General features: G+C 37.2%; 1 protein-coding gene across 1 annotated transcript; it reads left to right on the top strand.

The window, feature by feature from the left end:
* The first annotated feature begins 10,228 nt into the window (after positions 1–10,228).
* LOC134649706 (uncharacterized) lies at positions 10,229–11,426 on the top strand. The gene is made up of 2 exons (XM_063504534.1): positions 10,229–11,244; positions 11,378–11,426. Exons 1-2 carry the CDS (start codon positions 10,334–10,336, stop codon positions 11,424–11,426), a joined length of 960 nt encoding a protein of 319 aa, XP_063360604.1. The 5' UTR covers positions 10,229–10,333.
* The last annotated feature ends 5,100 nt before the right edge of the window (positions 11,427–16,526 follow it).

The raw sequence follows: 16,526 nt of genomic DNA, 5'->3' as shown, positions 1-16,526 counted from the left end.
ACGAGTATAATTGTCTGAAATGCTAATGTATTTTTGACATTATAAATAAATTATATAAATAATCTCACAATGTATCAATGACTATATCTTGTTCGTGGCATTAAATTTAATATAAAACTAGTACTTACTATAAATACCTACAAATAATTATGTAAGTTATACAAATCAACCTAGTCCTAGTCAAAGTAACCTCAATAAAGCTTGTGTGGGTACTATTCGGGTTAAAGCTACATTTCACTATGGTTTATATAGTTCCGGCCTTAAAGTAGGCTTTATGGTTCAAGTGAAATGACCTTCAGTACTTTAAAACGAGCTTCGTAAAGTTATACTACAAATAAAGGCTGAACAGAAGCCTGCTCCCGGCCATTAGAGCCTGTCGGAGTTCCGCCCCATTACGACGGAATTAAACTTCTTGATTGCCGTTGTATATTGAACTGTCAACACAGTTACATCATTACTTTGTACAGTCAGCATCAATAGCGGAAAAACTACGCGTAAAAAGTATTTACACCCTCTAATAGTACGTACTAGAGTACCACAGATCAAGCCATGACTAATTTATTTACGTATTTGAATAAATACCGTCCCATAACCAACTAACGGAGCGGCAGCTGACGTTCACAGGGATTAATTATACAACTTAGCTTCCTTAACTACTTTGGTGATAAAATAAGAACCTGGTGCATTTCATTAAATGATACATGCTCCCTGCAGAGCGTTACGGCCTTCAGGGCATCAGCTGGTGGTACTTCCACGGTAAAATCGGCTAAAGCAGTACGAGTAGCATATAAGCGATCATATATTATGACAAAGTTTCAATCGGCATGCGATTACTAAAATTTTATTACGTGTTTGGATGGCTGCAGTTCACATACCCACCAACGGGGCGGCAGCTGACGTTCACGAAGTTTCATAATACCGGCGTATCCGTATAGAAACGAGATCCTTTAACTACCTACTTTACGAGTTATCGCCCGACATGCGAGGGCCGACGAAAGCACCTGGCCCCCGAAATAAGTAGGTACTTAGTACACATACTTACCCAGAGAAAATTTAAAAACCAGTACGTTTATGCTAGGGGCTCAGAATATGGACATTATAATTTACCTACTCATTGTCATGTACACCACCGCGAAAACCAGACTTTTCTCTCAAATTATATGGACACTTGTCATAATTATGCTACACCCCTTTTACCCACAATAAAAGTAAGATAACAATCTAGTACCTTAACTGACTCAAGTGCATACGACACGTTCAACAACGTTGAAGTGTAACACGACAAAGAAATGACAACTAGCCGTATAGATTCATTCGATAAAACATTAAAAGTTATGAATTTGATTAACTACATAATTATTATTCTTGTCTCTTTCCACCACTATGCAATTAGCGTTACGAATATATTTCTAGGTTTATAACTAAATTAAACACAAGTAGATCAAACCACCTTGAAATTACCTGACCTGAGTAAAAAAATACACAGTCAATGTACTGTGTTAATCCTACTGGAAGGTATCCCATGGACGCTGCTCACATTTTTCACCCTCATATGAAATAAGGTCTGTCCAATTAAATTGAAATGTACGACTGACCTATTTAGTACCTTACTTTGTGGTAACAAAGATTGTTTCAGCTTGACTTGTTGTACTGTACCCCGATTCCCTTGGTCAAACGAGTATTATTTAGCAGTATAAGCTGGACCGTATTTAATGCATACTTTGGGACTCCATTTTATAAAGGTTATAAGATAGAAGTTAAAGGCGTTCAAAATGGACTAGATATTTGTCTACCCATATTTGTCTCCGTTCTTTTCTGCCAAATGTAAATAAGTTGCATAAACCGTACTAGATATAATGATAAGGTCAAACACTTTTTTTAAATAACTTATAAGGTTATGCGACATTCCTGTGGACACCATAATATAAACGGACTTTAACGCCTAATTATCGTACTTTATCCTTTCGGTATGTTAAAACCTTTTACTTCTTTAAATTTGTACTTATGATGAGTCATAGAAAAATGTATCAAAATTGTTAACTTATTTACTTAATGTCCACATAAAAGATGCCGGTTGTCCCAAAATGTTTTTGACCCATATTATTTGGTAAAAAATTTTTTGATATCAAAACCTACAGATTACTTATCTCCCAGATACTCGTAAAGCATAATCAAGGCCAAAACACATTACCTAATACTAAAAGAAAAGTGCGCAGTGGTTATATTGGTGTTACTATTGTAGTATGAATCCTACTCGGAAACCGAAAGGCTTCTCACTGCCGAGGAAATACTGGTGCCGCCTCAACAGAATCCGTACAGGTCATGGCATGTGCAATTACATGCGACACAAATGGGGATGGAACGAGAGTCCTTTGCGTGACTGCGGCCTTGAAGAACAAACCACCCAGCACATTGTTGAACGATGCCCAAAGAGACGTTTCCAAGGCGACCCGGAGGACCTCTACACCAATCTGACACCTGACACGATCAGTTGGCTGCGTGGCCTGGATGTCGACTTATAATAAGTTATTTTAGTTGTAATTGCCTATAATATTACGCCATACGCTTAAATAAATATGAAAGCATAACCACAACAAGAAGATAAGCATCTTCTGTTTCCTCTTGAGTCCACGGCACTTGTACAAGTAGGACACATCAACGAAACTTGTTGCGTTCTTTTGCAAGTTATAAAACAGTGTATCCGAGACAGTGTATCACTCTTAGGCCCACTTGCCCCATTCCATTCACCCGGGGGTTAAACCGTTAACCCAGCGTCATATTGTACTGGTAACCGCGGTAACTCCAGGTTTAACGGTTAACCTCGGATTAGTGGAATGGTGCAAGTGGGCATTAGTATTTTAGGTTTTGTAAAAGCTTCAAATCGCAGAATCTGTGGGAAGGATAATCTGTACCCGTCTCACCGACGCGCGACGTCACAAAGTGGTGTTAATATCGCAATGTGCAAAAGCCGCTTACATGGATAGAATTTTAATCACATTGTAATTAAATTCAAGAAGTTTCTGCGGTATTCACATACCCGTCGCGGCTATAATTTGTATGATACTCTTAGGAGATTGGAACGTTACGAATGCTTACTTTGGTGGCTAGAATAGAATTTAAATGTAACACAGTGAAATAGGATTTTCGAAAATATTGTACAGTAAGGTAAACGTACTGGTGGTCGACGCGGTCCAGTACCTACATGTCATCTTGAAACTTAAGTCATTAATTGTCAATAGAGGTGACAGCAGGGTGTCATCTATTGGCCATTAGCATGTCGAGCACTACGTTTCCCTTATACAATAAGTGTAAAAAACAACTTTAGGAGTCAAATATATGAGGTATTAAAAATACGTACTTAGTTTGACAACATTCAAAGCGAAGATATATATGTCGGCGGCCGATCGTAAGATCAGGCAGATCGTAATGTTCCTGTGTAATGTTTTGACGATAGTGACATTAAACCAATATATAGGTAGGATAGGTTCGTTAGGTTGCTTTAGATGCCCGAAGGGCAAACCGCCCAGAAATAGGAGCCCCGCGAAGCGGGGCTCCGTCGACTCAGGGAATGGCTCAAAGATTTACACGTTTCACGATATGCTTAGGAATTTCACGATATGCCTGATCTTACGATCGGCCGCTGACATATACATCGTATAGGTACACTCGTGGACAAATTTAGAGGAACGCAAAAAAAAAAGTTTATTTAACAATTTTGAAATTAATTACTTTAAGTGTTGCTGTAATCCAATAATTAAACCTTTTATTTATTGCGTTCCTCTTTTGTCCATGAGTATTTATTATGTATAAATCAATCGATTCATCGACTGAAGTACTAATTTAAAAGTTATTTATTTCTTAGGACCCAAGATACGTTGCTAGTTTGGTCAACACAATATCAAATCAAAAGCGGATTTTTAAAATGAAAATGCGCCTGTGGGACCGTCACAGTTCGCTCTCGTATCTAGGCAGAGATTGTCCGGTTTAGTGCCAATAGTTTCTAGGTCTGACAGCCGGCACGTAAAAGACCTAAGGGATAAAACTGGAACTTTACGACTTCAGGGTTTTTGTTATTCCGCAGTAAAATTCTGTAGAATTTTGTGTTTGTATTTGTAGATGGAAAACTAAATTCTGTTTTGACTAAATAATATTTATCTCTAATGCATATTAGATAACCTAGGTACCTAGGTTACCTACATAATTTACCTATACGCACTTTTAGTATTTGGTAATTTAGATGTAATAAAAATATATTTGAAACTACCTTGAACGTTTCAGGGGTGACAATGCAACCGTGGTTCCTGACATCCCTGATAAAGAATGGCTAAAATAAGATTAAAGTTGAAATCGCCATTTACTAGCTGCATGAGTTTTGTCAAAGTACATGTAAGTAACTACTTATACTAAGTAATGTAACGTGTCATTCATTTGTGCAGGGAAAACATTCACAACGGTTTTCTAACCGGTAACATTCGTTGACGCTTACGGCTTACACGACACTTGACTAGTTAGGTAGTTACGTTGAAATTGTAATGCCTAATTCTAAACCTAGTCAAATCTATTCTGAAACGCGATTGAATGCCATTTTAGTGGAACATGATTTTGTGAAAATAACTAACCTAACCTAAACTCGAGTTTTTTTCGACTTGTTACAGACCCGAGTCTCTTGTAGAGACTCGAGTCCTTTTCAGACAACTCTTGTTTTTTTTTACAAGCAATTTCGAAATGGATTGTCTTTATGTAAAATTTGTGGATTAGGTACAAAAATCATACAATTACGACTAATTTCTTAACTGTTATTTAGGAAAAAACCTATAAAATTGATGACGCGGAGTCTTTATTCGGAGGCTCGAGTCCTTTTGAGTTGCTCTTAAAAAAGATGCAAAGGACTCGACTCGGGACTTAAAAGACTTACAAGACTGTAAAAAAATCAGACTCAAAGGCCCCGAATTCCTACCAACACTAGCTACGCACGATATTCCTATTAAATTCTGTTGTTCTTTCACTAACCAGAGTGCAAGCATATTGGAGGTGCCCAAATAAACAGTGTGCAAACCACAATACCTGCGCTCGGATTGCGGTAGCTTACCTGCATAGCAGGCGAGTCTGATATTGTGGCCAAGCAGCGTAAATAGTAGTTTTCACACCACCTATTCGGAAAAAAGCTTTTTCTTCCCTGCTAGGAGGGATCAAAGTGGCACTTTTACGGTGCTAGGAGGGATCAAAGTAACACTTTTCTGTTCTAGCACACTATTATTACATTTTTTTGCACATTATTTTGCAAACTAGTTTGTGTTACAAGGGATCAAAATGATATATTTCCGTCAAGGGCGTACATTGAATCCTGAGCGTAATGAGGGATTCAAGTGTTAACGCCCAAGACGAAATAATTTTGATACCGTGTGACACATACTGTTTTTAACATCAACTATGAGGAAAATAAAAAAATCTTAGTGTTGACACAATCTGATGCTTAAACAGATTATTTAAGCTAAAACATTGAACAGAAAAGTGTTACTTTGATCCCTCCTAGCAGGGAGGAAAAGTGCCACTTTGATCCCTCCTAGCAGGGAAGAAAAAGCTATTTTCCGAATAGGAGGTGTGAAAAAAGTATTTCCCTTAAATATATGTTTTTAATTTTATTTAGTTACCGTAAAATTCGCCATGATATATATCCGAACCGTGGCGCTGTTTTGCTTTTCAAGCACTTTTACGAATTCATACCTATCGGCTATCACTGCCTTACCTACTCACGACTGTCGAAACCGATCTTCCCGGTTGTAAATTGTATGGCTTCCTAGAGATCATTTATCGGGAGTATATACATATACAAGTATGAGACGTATGCAAATATTCACAGGAAATTCTCTGATACCTACCATTAATCTACACTCAACCTGCAGGATGCCAAATTGATTGCGCTGAAGTTTCTTTATCATTTGCTTTTGTTTGATCCGTAACATATTCATACTAAACGGAACACCATCATGTTTACTTGTTTTCGATGTTACGGGTTGTTTGTTACGGGTTGCTTTACCTAAGCGTTAAACTCGCCTGTACTAGGGAAGCGATTGAAACAACTGTGATGAATCAAAGTCCTTGGTACAATCATTTACTTTTCATTTACTCCGACTAGTTACTTCTACGTACACTCTTAAACAATCTTAAGTTCACAAGCAGTAACCTTCGTGCTAAATTTAGTGTTACTCGTTCCAGCGCCGAGCGAGAATGAGCCTTCCACCCCATGGTACATTATATTTATACTCTTTTATCATTACAATCTGCGGGTAGGAGAGAAGGGTCATTTTCGCGACGACCGACAGATTAATTAACAAATATTCGGGTATACACAGATCATATTTTTAATCACTACCTACTGAATACCATTATTTTAACCTAACTCACACTAAATAATTATAATTTATTCTCGAAATCTTATGAAATATCACACAACTCTTCTGTACGGATATGATGGTCGTTCTTGTCTACGTGACAGCGTGATAAAACGGTGTCCGTCACTTTCTTTCCCACGGTGTTAAACAGTGACAGTTATTTTATCACGTGGATAAAGATGGATAAAGCTATCCATAATAGGCTGGCTGGTCTGGCACGGTGTGATGCTACCTCGCTTTGTACGGAGTTCCTTCTGCTGCAACATGTATCGCTAGGGTTGCTAATATTATTATATCTGATGCGACAAAGGTTGGTTTTACTTTTAAATGATTACATTTATTTCTGTGCTTACACGTTTATTACTACAATGTATGTCTTGCCGAAAAGAATATTTTTCTGTTATTATACGAAAGATAATACAAAAAAAAAATACGGTCGAATTGATAACCTCCTCCTTTTTTGAAGTCGGTTAAAATTTTACTATTAGGTACCTATTTTGTTAGATTTTATGTTATTTTATGTTACTCTTGGATGAACTTAGTTTACTTTGCTTGGTCTTAGTGATAACATTAATAACCATTTTACTTGAGAAACAAAATATAGTTTTTGGACAAAATAGATAAAGATGCCCATAGGGACCGTTTGCTAGTCTGTTAGTCTAATTGTGGCATTCTGGTTTCAACTAACTAACATTGCTTTAGTTTATGAAATCGAACCCAGAGATCACGTTGAACCTTAAATTATGCGTTGGATGAATACCTTCTCCATTATAAAACAAGCGAATAGTATCAGTTTTAATATTTGAGGCGGAACATGTTCGCTTCGGATCCATATTAAATGGCATGAATAATTAAGGTATGTTAGGCAAAATGTTATACGCTTAATATTTAGTTTGAGAAAACCAACATTTTTTTAGCAAAATGCTACAGAGAATTTGTTTTTTTTTAAAGGCTTTAAAATAATTCTTTACCTATAACAGATGACAGGAAAACCTATTACAAATGTGCAGCCAAACGTGAGTCGGACTTAATGTACGGAACCCTTGGAACGCGAGTCCGACTCGCATTTGGCTGTTTTTTAATTCATAGGTAAAAAAAGTTTGGTTCTGATCTTTGAATCTGATAGATTCATTTGTTTCAAAAACATGCAGTTGGGTAAAATTTACCGTCATCTGTTAATATTTAGGTTTATTATATTTGGAAAGTCACAGGCAGCCCTGGCAGTAACGTGGCCACCCGTGTGCCGAGCATCTCTTTGAGAGAAGTTTGTATCACGCCCCACGACCAACTTGGTGGGGCCTGAAACGTTTATTTTTAGACGGGATGATTTTTATATCCTGTTAATATTATTTTTAAACGAGGTGTATGAGTATTTATACATAGTCCCTGGCGCACACGACAAAAAAGTGCGATTTACGGCAAATGATGATGATGGAATTTCCTTTTGCAGTGTTGCTCCTTTTGACTCACAGATTGATTTAGGAAGGGGAGCCAATCGAATTTTTGATGCAAAATTTTGACTTCAAGGGGGGTGCCCCCCGAAATTTGTAAAAAATAAAGTTTTGCTATTTGGTCAAGTTTGGTATCATTTTCGTGTGACTCAAAGATGCTAAATTCATTTGTGATATTTAATTTATATGGTTTCATATAAATAATTTGAAATAAAAATAAAAATTTGCTATTTTATTTTTTTCCGAGTAAATGCCAAAAATTTTCTTATTTTAATATATACACAAAAAAAAAATTCATGAAATAGCCCTACTATTCCTCGTTATAAAAACTATACACATAGCAAATTTTTTTTTAATGTGAAGAAAAAAAATATGTAGACCTACTTTCGACCACAAGCTCACCGAATAGTATACAACGATGTGTGTTACAGCTATTAGAATTACGGCGCTTGATGATGATGAGATAACTTTTAGCATAATGAGTCCTTAGAACCCTTAGATAATTTTATGAAGGAGAGCCACCTTGATTTTTGGTATGGTATGGATAAAAGGGTGGGGTGTGATTTGTCCCATACAATCATAAAGTTATGAAAGCACCTGTTTAAAGGTTTCTGCATTAAGTTTGGTGTCATTATCGAGAAAATGAAAAGAAAAAAAAGGGAAATGGACTAATAATTACATTATTTGGTATGCTAAAGATTTTACTACCTATATATTTTTATTTTATTTAAGGGACGTAGCTATACGGAGGAAAATAATGTAAATATTAGTGAATATTTACATTATTTTGTATTTTGAAGATTTAATCACCGAAATGATTTCTTTCTTTTGATTTACTCAGGAATGTCACCCAACTTATTGCAGAAGCCTAAACAGGTGCTTGCGTAAATTTATGATTGTATGGAACAAATCACCCAAACCTTTTCATTCCGACCGTACCAAAAATCAAGGTGGCTCTCCTTCCTAAAATGATCTAAGGCTTCTAAGGACTCATTATGCTAAAAGGTATCTCATCATCATCAAACGCCGTAATTATAATAGCTGTAACATACATCGTTGTATACTATTCGGTGAGCTTGTGGTCGAAAGTAGGTCTACATTTTATTTTTTTTCTTCACATTTTTTAGAAATAAATATTCCATGTGTATACTTTTATAACGAGAAATAGTAGGGCTATTTCATGAAATTTTTATTTTTTGTGTTTATATTTAGATAAGGAAAGTTTTGGCATTTATTCCGAAAAAAATAAAACAGAAAATTTTTATTTTTCATTTTTTTTTTTCAAATTATTTATATGAAACCATATCAATTAAATATCAGAAATGAATTGAGCATCCTTGAGTTACACGAAAATGATACCAAAACTTGACCAAATAGCAAAACTTTATTTTTTACAAATTTCGGGGGGCACCCCCCATGAAGTCAAAATTTTGCATCAAAAATTCGATTAGCTCCCCTTCCTAAATCAATCTGTGAGTCAAAAGGAGCAACTCTGCAAAAGGAAATTCGATCATCATCATTTGCCGTATAATTAAGTCTGCACCAGGGACTAACAGGTAAGTAATTAATGTTGTGAAGTCACCAGTACCTCATCCTATAAAAGTACCTACATGTTACAATTTTACAAGTGTTAACAGGCAACATTGACGAGATTGATTCTCGCTTGTCCAATGATGAAACTCCTAAAATTTACTTAAATTATTTTGAAAATAGATAAATGAAAGATGTCAGCAGATAAACTCTAAAAAATACAATTTTTGCATATTATGCATTGCATACGCTTGCCTATATTATAAGAACAACTCAACATCGGTGTTTATAATTTTAAATTTGAACTTAACGGCAGGGTCGATATCAAACAGTGTGAACTCGGCGCTCTTCTAAATACAAACACCATAACCTCTAGCCGCCCAGAGACCTATAAAAAGGTCTCCTGTTCCATTCTAATTTGAACTTTGTGTTGACAAAATAAAATTTCATTTTGCTTGGCAAGGTTTGACGTATGGGGCCCGGCTAGAGGTTAAAGAATGCTTAAAAAGATTGGAATCAAATAATTATCGTCGGTAGATAAATATAAATTTTTTAACAAGCAGATACGTGAGATACGTCTGCGAGCGATATTCCAAATTATATATTAAAGAAAAAAAAGGAAAAAAGTGACGTTAAAAGATGTAATCGTTTTTCGGTAGATGTCGCTATACGCCACCCCAAAGGCGTGTATGCATAAAGGAAGGAATGGAAATTAAGATTTGCGATGTCCTGGTAGGCTTCCGTAGCTCCATTGGTTAAGAGCAACACACGGATTGTGGAGGATGGGGGTCAAGTCCTGCCGGAAGCGCAACTTTTTCTATTTTTTCCTTTAATATAAAATGATATGTATTGACGCTGTACCTGCATGCTTCAGTAATAAACCAGTCATTGGTCCGAACGGTTGTTTTACTAGATACCTCACTGGCGACGACGCGAGAGTACCCACGTATTTAAAACAAAATGGCGCAGTCTTATCTCGGTTCTTTGCCTAATTTCGATTACAAATCCGGAGAGTGGTCTATTTTTAAGGGGAAATTAACTCAGTTTTTTAAAGTAAACGCTACTAGTATTACAGCCGATAAAAAATGTGCAGTGTTAATAACGCATCTTTCGGACGATTCGTATCGCTTGGCACGTAATCTCGTGTACCCTAGTGATTTAGAAGCGAAAACGTATGACGAACTTATTGCTGTTTTAGATAAACATTTTAAAATTAAAAAGTGTTCATTTGCTAATAAGGCGAAGTTCTACAGTGCGACGAAAAAGCCAGACGAGTCTTTAGGAGACTGGGCGGCGCGGCTACGCGGGTTAGCAAGTTTTTGCGACCTGGGCACCGCTCTGGAGACGGTGCTGACGGACCGTTTCGTTCTCGGTCTGGGTTCCGGTCCCGAGCGCGACAAGCTGTTTGAACAAGACGCGGCGACCCTTACGTTCTCCAAGGCGTTGGAGGTCGCAGAGCAAGCGGCTAGTGCTAGGCAAGCCCAGGCGATGGTAGGCGAAACTGGCAGTATCGGCAACGTGCCGATAAAGGAGGAGCCGGTGTTCCGTGCGGCGAGCGCGGCGAGCCCTGGGCGCGGCGGCGCCCGTGGCCGCGCCAGCCGCGGTGGCGGAGCTGGCGCCGGTCGTGCTACGGATGTCGCATCGGGTTCCAAATGGCATCAACGCGATGACTTCAATAGGTGTAATATTTGCGGCATGAAAAACCACAGTGCGGAAACGTGTCGTTACAAAGGTTATAAGTGCGGCAAGTGTGGTGTTAAGGGACACCTAAAGAAAGTATGCAAACTAAGATTTCACAATATCCAAGCACAGGGAGGAGAATCGGAAACTTCTTGCGAGGACTGTGAGGAGTGCGCGCTATACAATTTAAGGTATGAACATTACGATCCCATTATTTTAACTGTATTAATCAACGGTGACAAATTTTATATGGAACTAGACTCAGGGTCTGGAATAAGTGTGATTTCCGATAAATGTTATAAACAATATTTTTCTCATATTCAGTTACACGAGTGCAACATTAAATTATGTGTTTATAACGGGCATAAAATGACGCCAATGGGTGTATTGTTAGTAAATGCTGAGTACAATTCAATTAAAGACGTTCTTAAGATATATGTGATACCTAAAGGAGGTCCGCCCTTAATTGGCCGTGATTTTATGGCTAAATTCGGCATTAAATTTACTACTGAGGAATATTATAATAATAATAGTATAGCCATTGACCATTACGCCGGGGAGGTTCGACAGTTATTAAATTCTTATGCCGATTTGTTTAGCGAGGGGTTGGGGAAATTTAATAAATTTAAAATATCACTTCGCCTTAAGGAAAATGTTGTACCAGGTTTTTTTAAACCCCGACCAGTCCCTTTTGCCCTTAAGCATAAAGTTGATGAGGAACTCGAACGTCTTGTTGGTTTAGGTATACTGGTACCAGTGAACTTTTCGAAGTACGCGACTCCAATTGTTCCGGTTTTGAAGGAGAACGGGAAAATTAAAATTGCAGGCGATTATTCGGTAACACTAAACAGAGATTTGATTATTGACAAATATCCTATGCCGCGCATAGAAGAAGTATTTGCGAAATTGGGGGGCGGCGAACGTTATACAAAGCTGGATTTGAGCAATGCGTATAACCAATTCGTATTGAGTGACGAGTCCCGGGAGCTCACTACCATCAGCACCACGCGGGGGTTATTTCAATATACCAGGCTCGTATATGGTCTGGCCAATGCGCCGGCTATATTTCAGAGAACAATGGAGACCCTGCTGGTAGGAATAGACGGAGTGAGCATCTGGCTGGATGATGTGTGTATCACAGGGCCGGATAAGGCGACTCATTTGGAAAGGTTGCGGGAAGTTCTGTTTCGAATTAAGGATGCCGGTTTAAAATTACAAAAAGATAAGTGCGAGTTCTTTAAATCGAGCGTCACATATTTAGGTTACGTTATTGACAAAAACGGCCTTCGAACATGCCCGAGAAAGATTGATGCAATAGTTAATGCCCCGCGTCCGAATAATGTTTTAGATGTAAAGCGGTTTTTAGGGTTTATAAATTATTATCGGAAGTTTATACCGCGCGCCTCAAGTGTACTTAATCCCTTGCACGAATTACTTAAGGTCGATGCTGTATGGAGATGGGGCCCCGAGCAGGAGGAGGCATTCACCGCTATTAAACGGGAAATGGCTTCAGGGCGAGTCCTTATTCATTTTGACCCGGAAGCGCGACTCGTTTTGAGTGTTGACGCTGGACCCGCCGGTCTGGGTGCCGTGATATCGCTTGGGCCGGAAGGTCACGAGCGACCCCTGGCTTTCGCCTCCCGGGCACTTACGCCCAGCGAGAAAAATTACAGCCAGGTCCACAAAGAAGCCGCAGCCATCGTATACGGAGTGAAACATTTCCACCAGTACCTATACGGGCGAAGTGAACCATTTGTACTCAAAACTGACCATCGACCCCTACTTGCCATATTTGGCAAGAAAAATGGCATATCTGTTATGGCTGCCTCGCGTTTGCAACGGTACGCTATTTACCTATCAGCCTACAACTACGTCATTAGTTGGGTCGATCAACTTTTTTATGTCATATCGTGTCCCAACGAAATAAAAATTCAAATCTTACAAATCGTAATAGTTTTTAAATTTATCTGGTATATTATAGTAAATTAACCAAATAATCATTCAAACTAGAACTTAAAAACTGAAAGAATTCTTTTTAAATATAGTTTTTTTTTGGTGACCTAGGAGATAATTTTCGACTCCCATACAAAAAAAGTATGTCCCAATCGCATGTCGGCTTCGGTTTTTACTTAACAGTGTAAAAAAAGTACTCCACCATATACACTATTAACGCTTAATTAAAAAGGTATTAACATCTAATTTAAAATTTCGATGCTAAAATTTCGCTAGAATTCGTAGATTTATTTAAAAAAAAAAGTTCTTTTAACGTCCCGAAACAATGATTAATTTTTAAGTCCCCTAACTTACCAAACATTACAAACGCAACGAAGGCTCAAGGTTATGACACTGTATCGCCCAGCCAATAGGCAGCCGATCTAAGTATCACGTGACAAGGTCCACCATTACGGTTACTTTCTTATTCGCCGGCCATTTCGTCCGTGGTTCGAAGTGAGACAAGATGTGTTAATTGTCGGTCCGCTGACTTACTGTGATATTTCGTAAGTAATTTTGTCTTTTTATATTATTTTGAAGCTTAATAGATCCTACTTAGGTCTAAAATGGTCTAACAATATACTTTTTTGAAATATTTGTGTGAATAATAACTAAAATTATTGATTTGACTTTAATTGTCTTCTGGGTCACCGTTCCCCCGGGTCACTTTTCTGGTGACCCAAGAGACTGTGATGGTGACTCAGGAGACTTTATCAATACGTTTTGATAAATTTGCTTCTTTTCATGGATATATTAACTTTTTAATCGAAATTAGTAATAAATTATTACTATGTCTCTTTGCTTATGAGCGGAAGTGGATTAAAAACTTAATTTATTTTTTTCCGTCTTCCCGTTTTGCGATACTTCCTTGATATGCTGAAGTGCACTTCTAAAGTTAAATCGTAACATTTAAAAATGCTTTAAGGTTTTATCATCATGAGGTTTATTTTTAAAGTAAAGGACTCGGTTCAGAGAAAATAGTCAATAAAGAATTTTTGTTAAAATGTAAGACTTTTTATGAATACGACTTTTCGCTAATAATAAATACGTATAGTTTTAATTCCTTTCTCTGAACTGTTTCCAATTGTTTTACTTTATAATCAATATAAACCACGTAAATTACAAAATGTAAAATTTAACAGTTGTGGTTAAACTTATATTGTGGTGTGTTTTATTAGCGTTTAGTATGTAATAACTTTACTTGCATGTATATCAGCTTGCTTATTTTCTATTAACAGCTACAATGGCACCATTAACTGCGGCGGAAAAACAGACTATAGACAATTTAAAAGAATCTGAGATGGTTTTAGTCGCCGATTTCAGTGAAAATTATAATTGTAAGTTTCACCAAGAAATACAGGCGCACCATTTCGGTGGATCCCGACAACAAGTGTCCTTACATACGGTTGTTGTTTATATGTTTGATAACGAGCCAAAACATAAAGTTAAGTCCTACTGCACAATATCCTCTTCTCAATGTCACCAGCCTGCAGCGATCTGGACTCATCTCCACCCAATATTAAAGGACATTCGTCAGAAACATCCACAGATTGAAACAATCCACTTTTTCTCTGACGGACCATTTAGTCAATATAGACAGAAACAAAATTTTTACTTAAGTTCAACGAAAACTTTTGATTACGGTTTTACGAAAATGACGTGGTCCTTTTTTGAAGCTGGACATGGCAAAGGTCCCGCGGATGGTGTAGGAGGCTGCTTGAAACGGACTGCGGACAATATTGTTGCTGCCGGAAAAGATATTAGTGACGCAGAGCAATTATAATATGCATTGAAGGACAAAAGCAAAATTAAATTATATTTGATTTCACCGAATGATATTGATAATTTGACTCAACAGCTGTCGCCAAATATAACTACCCTCAAAGGCACATTGCACGTCCATCAAATTTTTACATCAGTCCGGGGTCAGCTACAATACCGTAATCTCAGTTGTTTCTGCAAAAGAGGCTTTTGTCAATGTTTCAGTCCTAAAACCTATTACCCAATCGCGAACAAGAATGCAAATGTTAGAGATTCTAACTGCTCTATTGATCATGTCAGAGAAGGGGATAGGCCTGAATCCGAATCTGATGATGATTTGCCATTAAGCCTGATAATAAACAGCACAGCATCAACATTAGAAGATATAAATATAACCGATTTATGCGGACCTCGTAGCTCTACGTTCTATGATGCCATTTATGACGATGAAGAGCAACCGTCAACTTCAACAAGGGGGCAACAAAATAAAGAAGACCGACCAGTACGCCGTGGAGATTTTTTACTTGTAAATGTGCATGCCACCAAAGGAAAATTTTACAGGTATGTCTGCAAGGTTGATGATTTGGGTGATGATGGGGACATCAGTGTTACATTTTTAAGAAATGTAAAAAAGTGCCAGATATTTCGATTGGATCCAAAAGATGTGTCTTGCATTGATTATACCGACATTTTGAAAATTCTTCCGGAACCGACTGTAAAAATAAAACCGCGCCAACAATATTTTGAATTTAATGCTCCTATTGATATTTTAGAAAAATGATGTAGTGATGATTATTACCAGGGGTCGGACAAAAAGTGCCGATGACGTAAAAATGACGTAATCTTGCACACAGGATGATGTTTGAGTTTGTATTTAAACTTCCGTGTGACATGTAGTAACAAAGTAGTATTAATGAAGTAACAAAATAATCGTAAATAAATCCATGGAATTAATAATACAGGTGGTAGGGTGATGTAGTGAATAAAATAAATTTCTTCGTTGGTATATCTTGATTACAGCAAGAGCAGTATACGTGTTTGTCACGTACCTCCAAAAACGGAAAATTGCCACAATATTCGAGTACAGATGACATTTTAGAGCGTTTTCTTATACATTAGTAAATATACATTTTAGCTAAATATAATCGTGAAGATACAATAGCTAAACAATAACGAAGTCAATTTATTGTTCATCTGATTGACAATGTGTCAGTCAAAAACGTACTTACTCATTTCAAGTGGCGATATCGTTTAATAAAGAGGTTGATAAATGATAAGTGATAATTGTTTATGAAAATCAAAAATACTATTTGAAATCATCCTATAAGTGGTTTGACGTCATCCGCACTTTTTGTCCGACCCCTGATTATTACCTACTTCTTGATCTCTTTCGATTGATTAAAGTATAATTAGTTATTTAAGACTGTTTGTATTAAGAGATTCAGACTGATTAGACTTAAAAATACATCTAACAAATGATACTGAATTTGTTGCTCGAAAAACGACACGTAGTTGAAATATTATACTTGTTGAGACAATTGAGTCTTTATGTTATTGTTTATTCCTTTTAAAAACTGTGTATTTGAAATAATTTGGATGAGGCGAGCTTTTCTTTAGCCACTTTGGCTGTCACTATATTTTTGATGTTGATTGTACCGATAGCTGAGAATCATTTACTTTGATTTTTGTTTAATTGTTTTGATTTCTGCGTGTTTTTAGA

This window comes from Cydia amplana, chromosome 7, assembly GCF_948474715.1.
Source record: "Cydia amplana chromosome 7, ilCydAmpl1.1, whole genome shotgun sequence".
NCBI classification, from domain to species: Eukaryota; Metazoa; Arthropoda; class Insecta; order Lepidoptera; family Tortricidae; genus Cydia; species Cydia amplana.
This window is presented reverse-complemented; position numbering and strand designations above follow the sequence as displayed.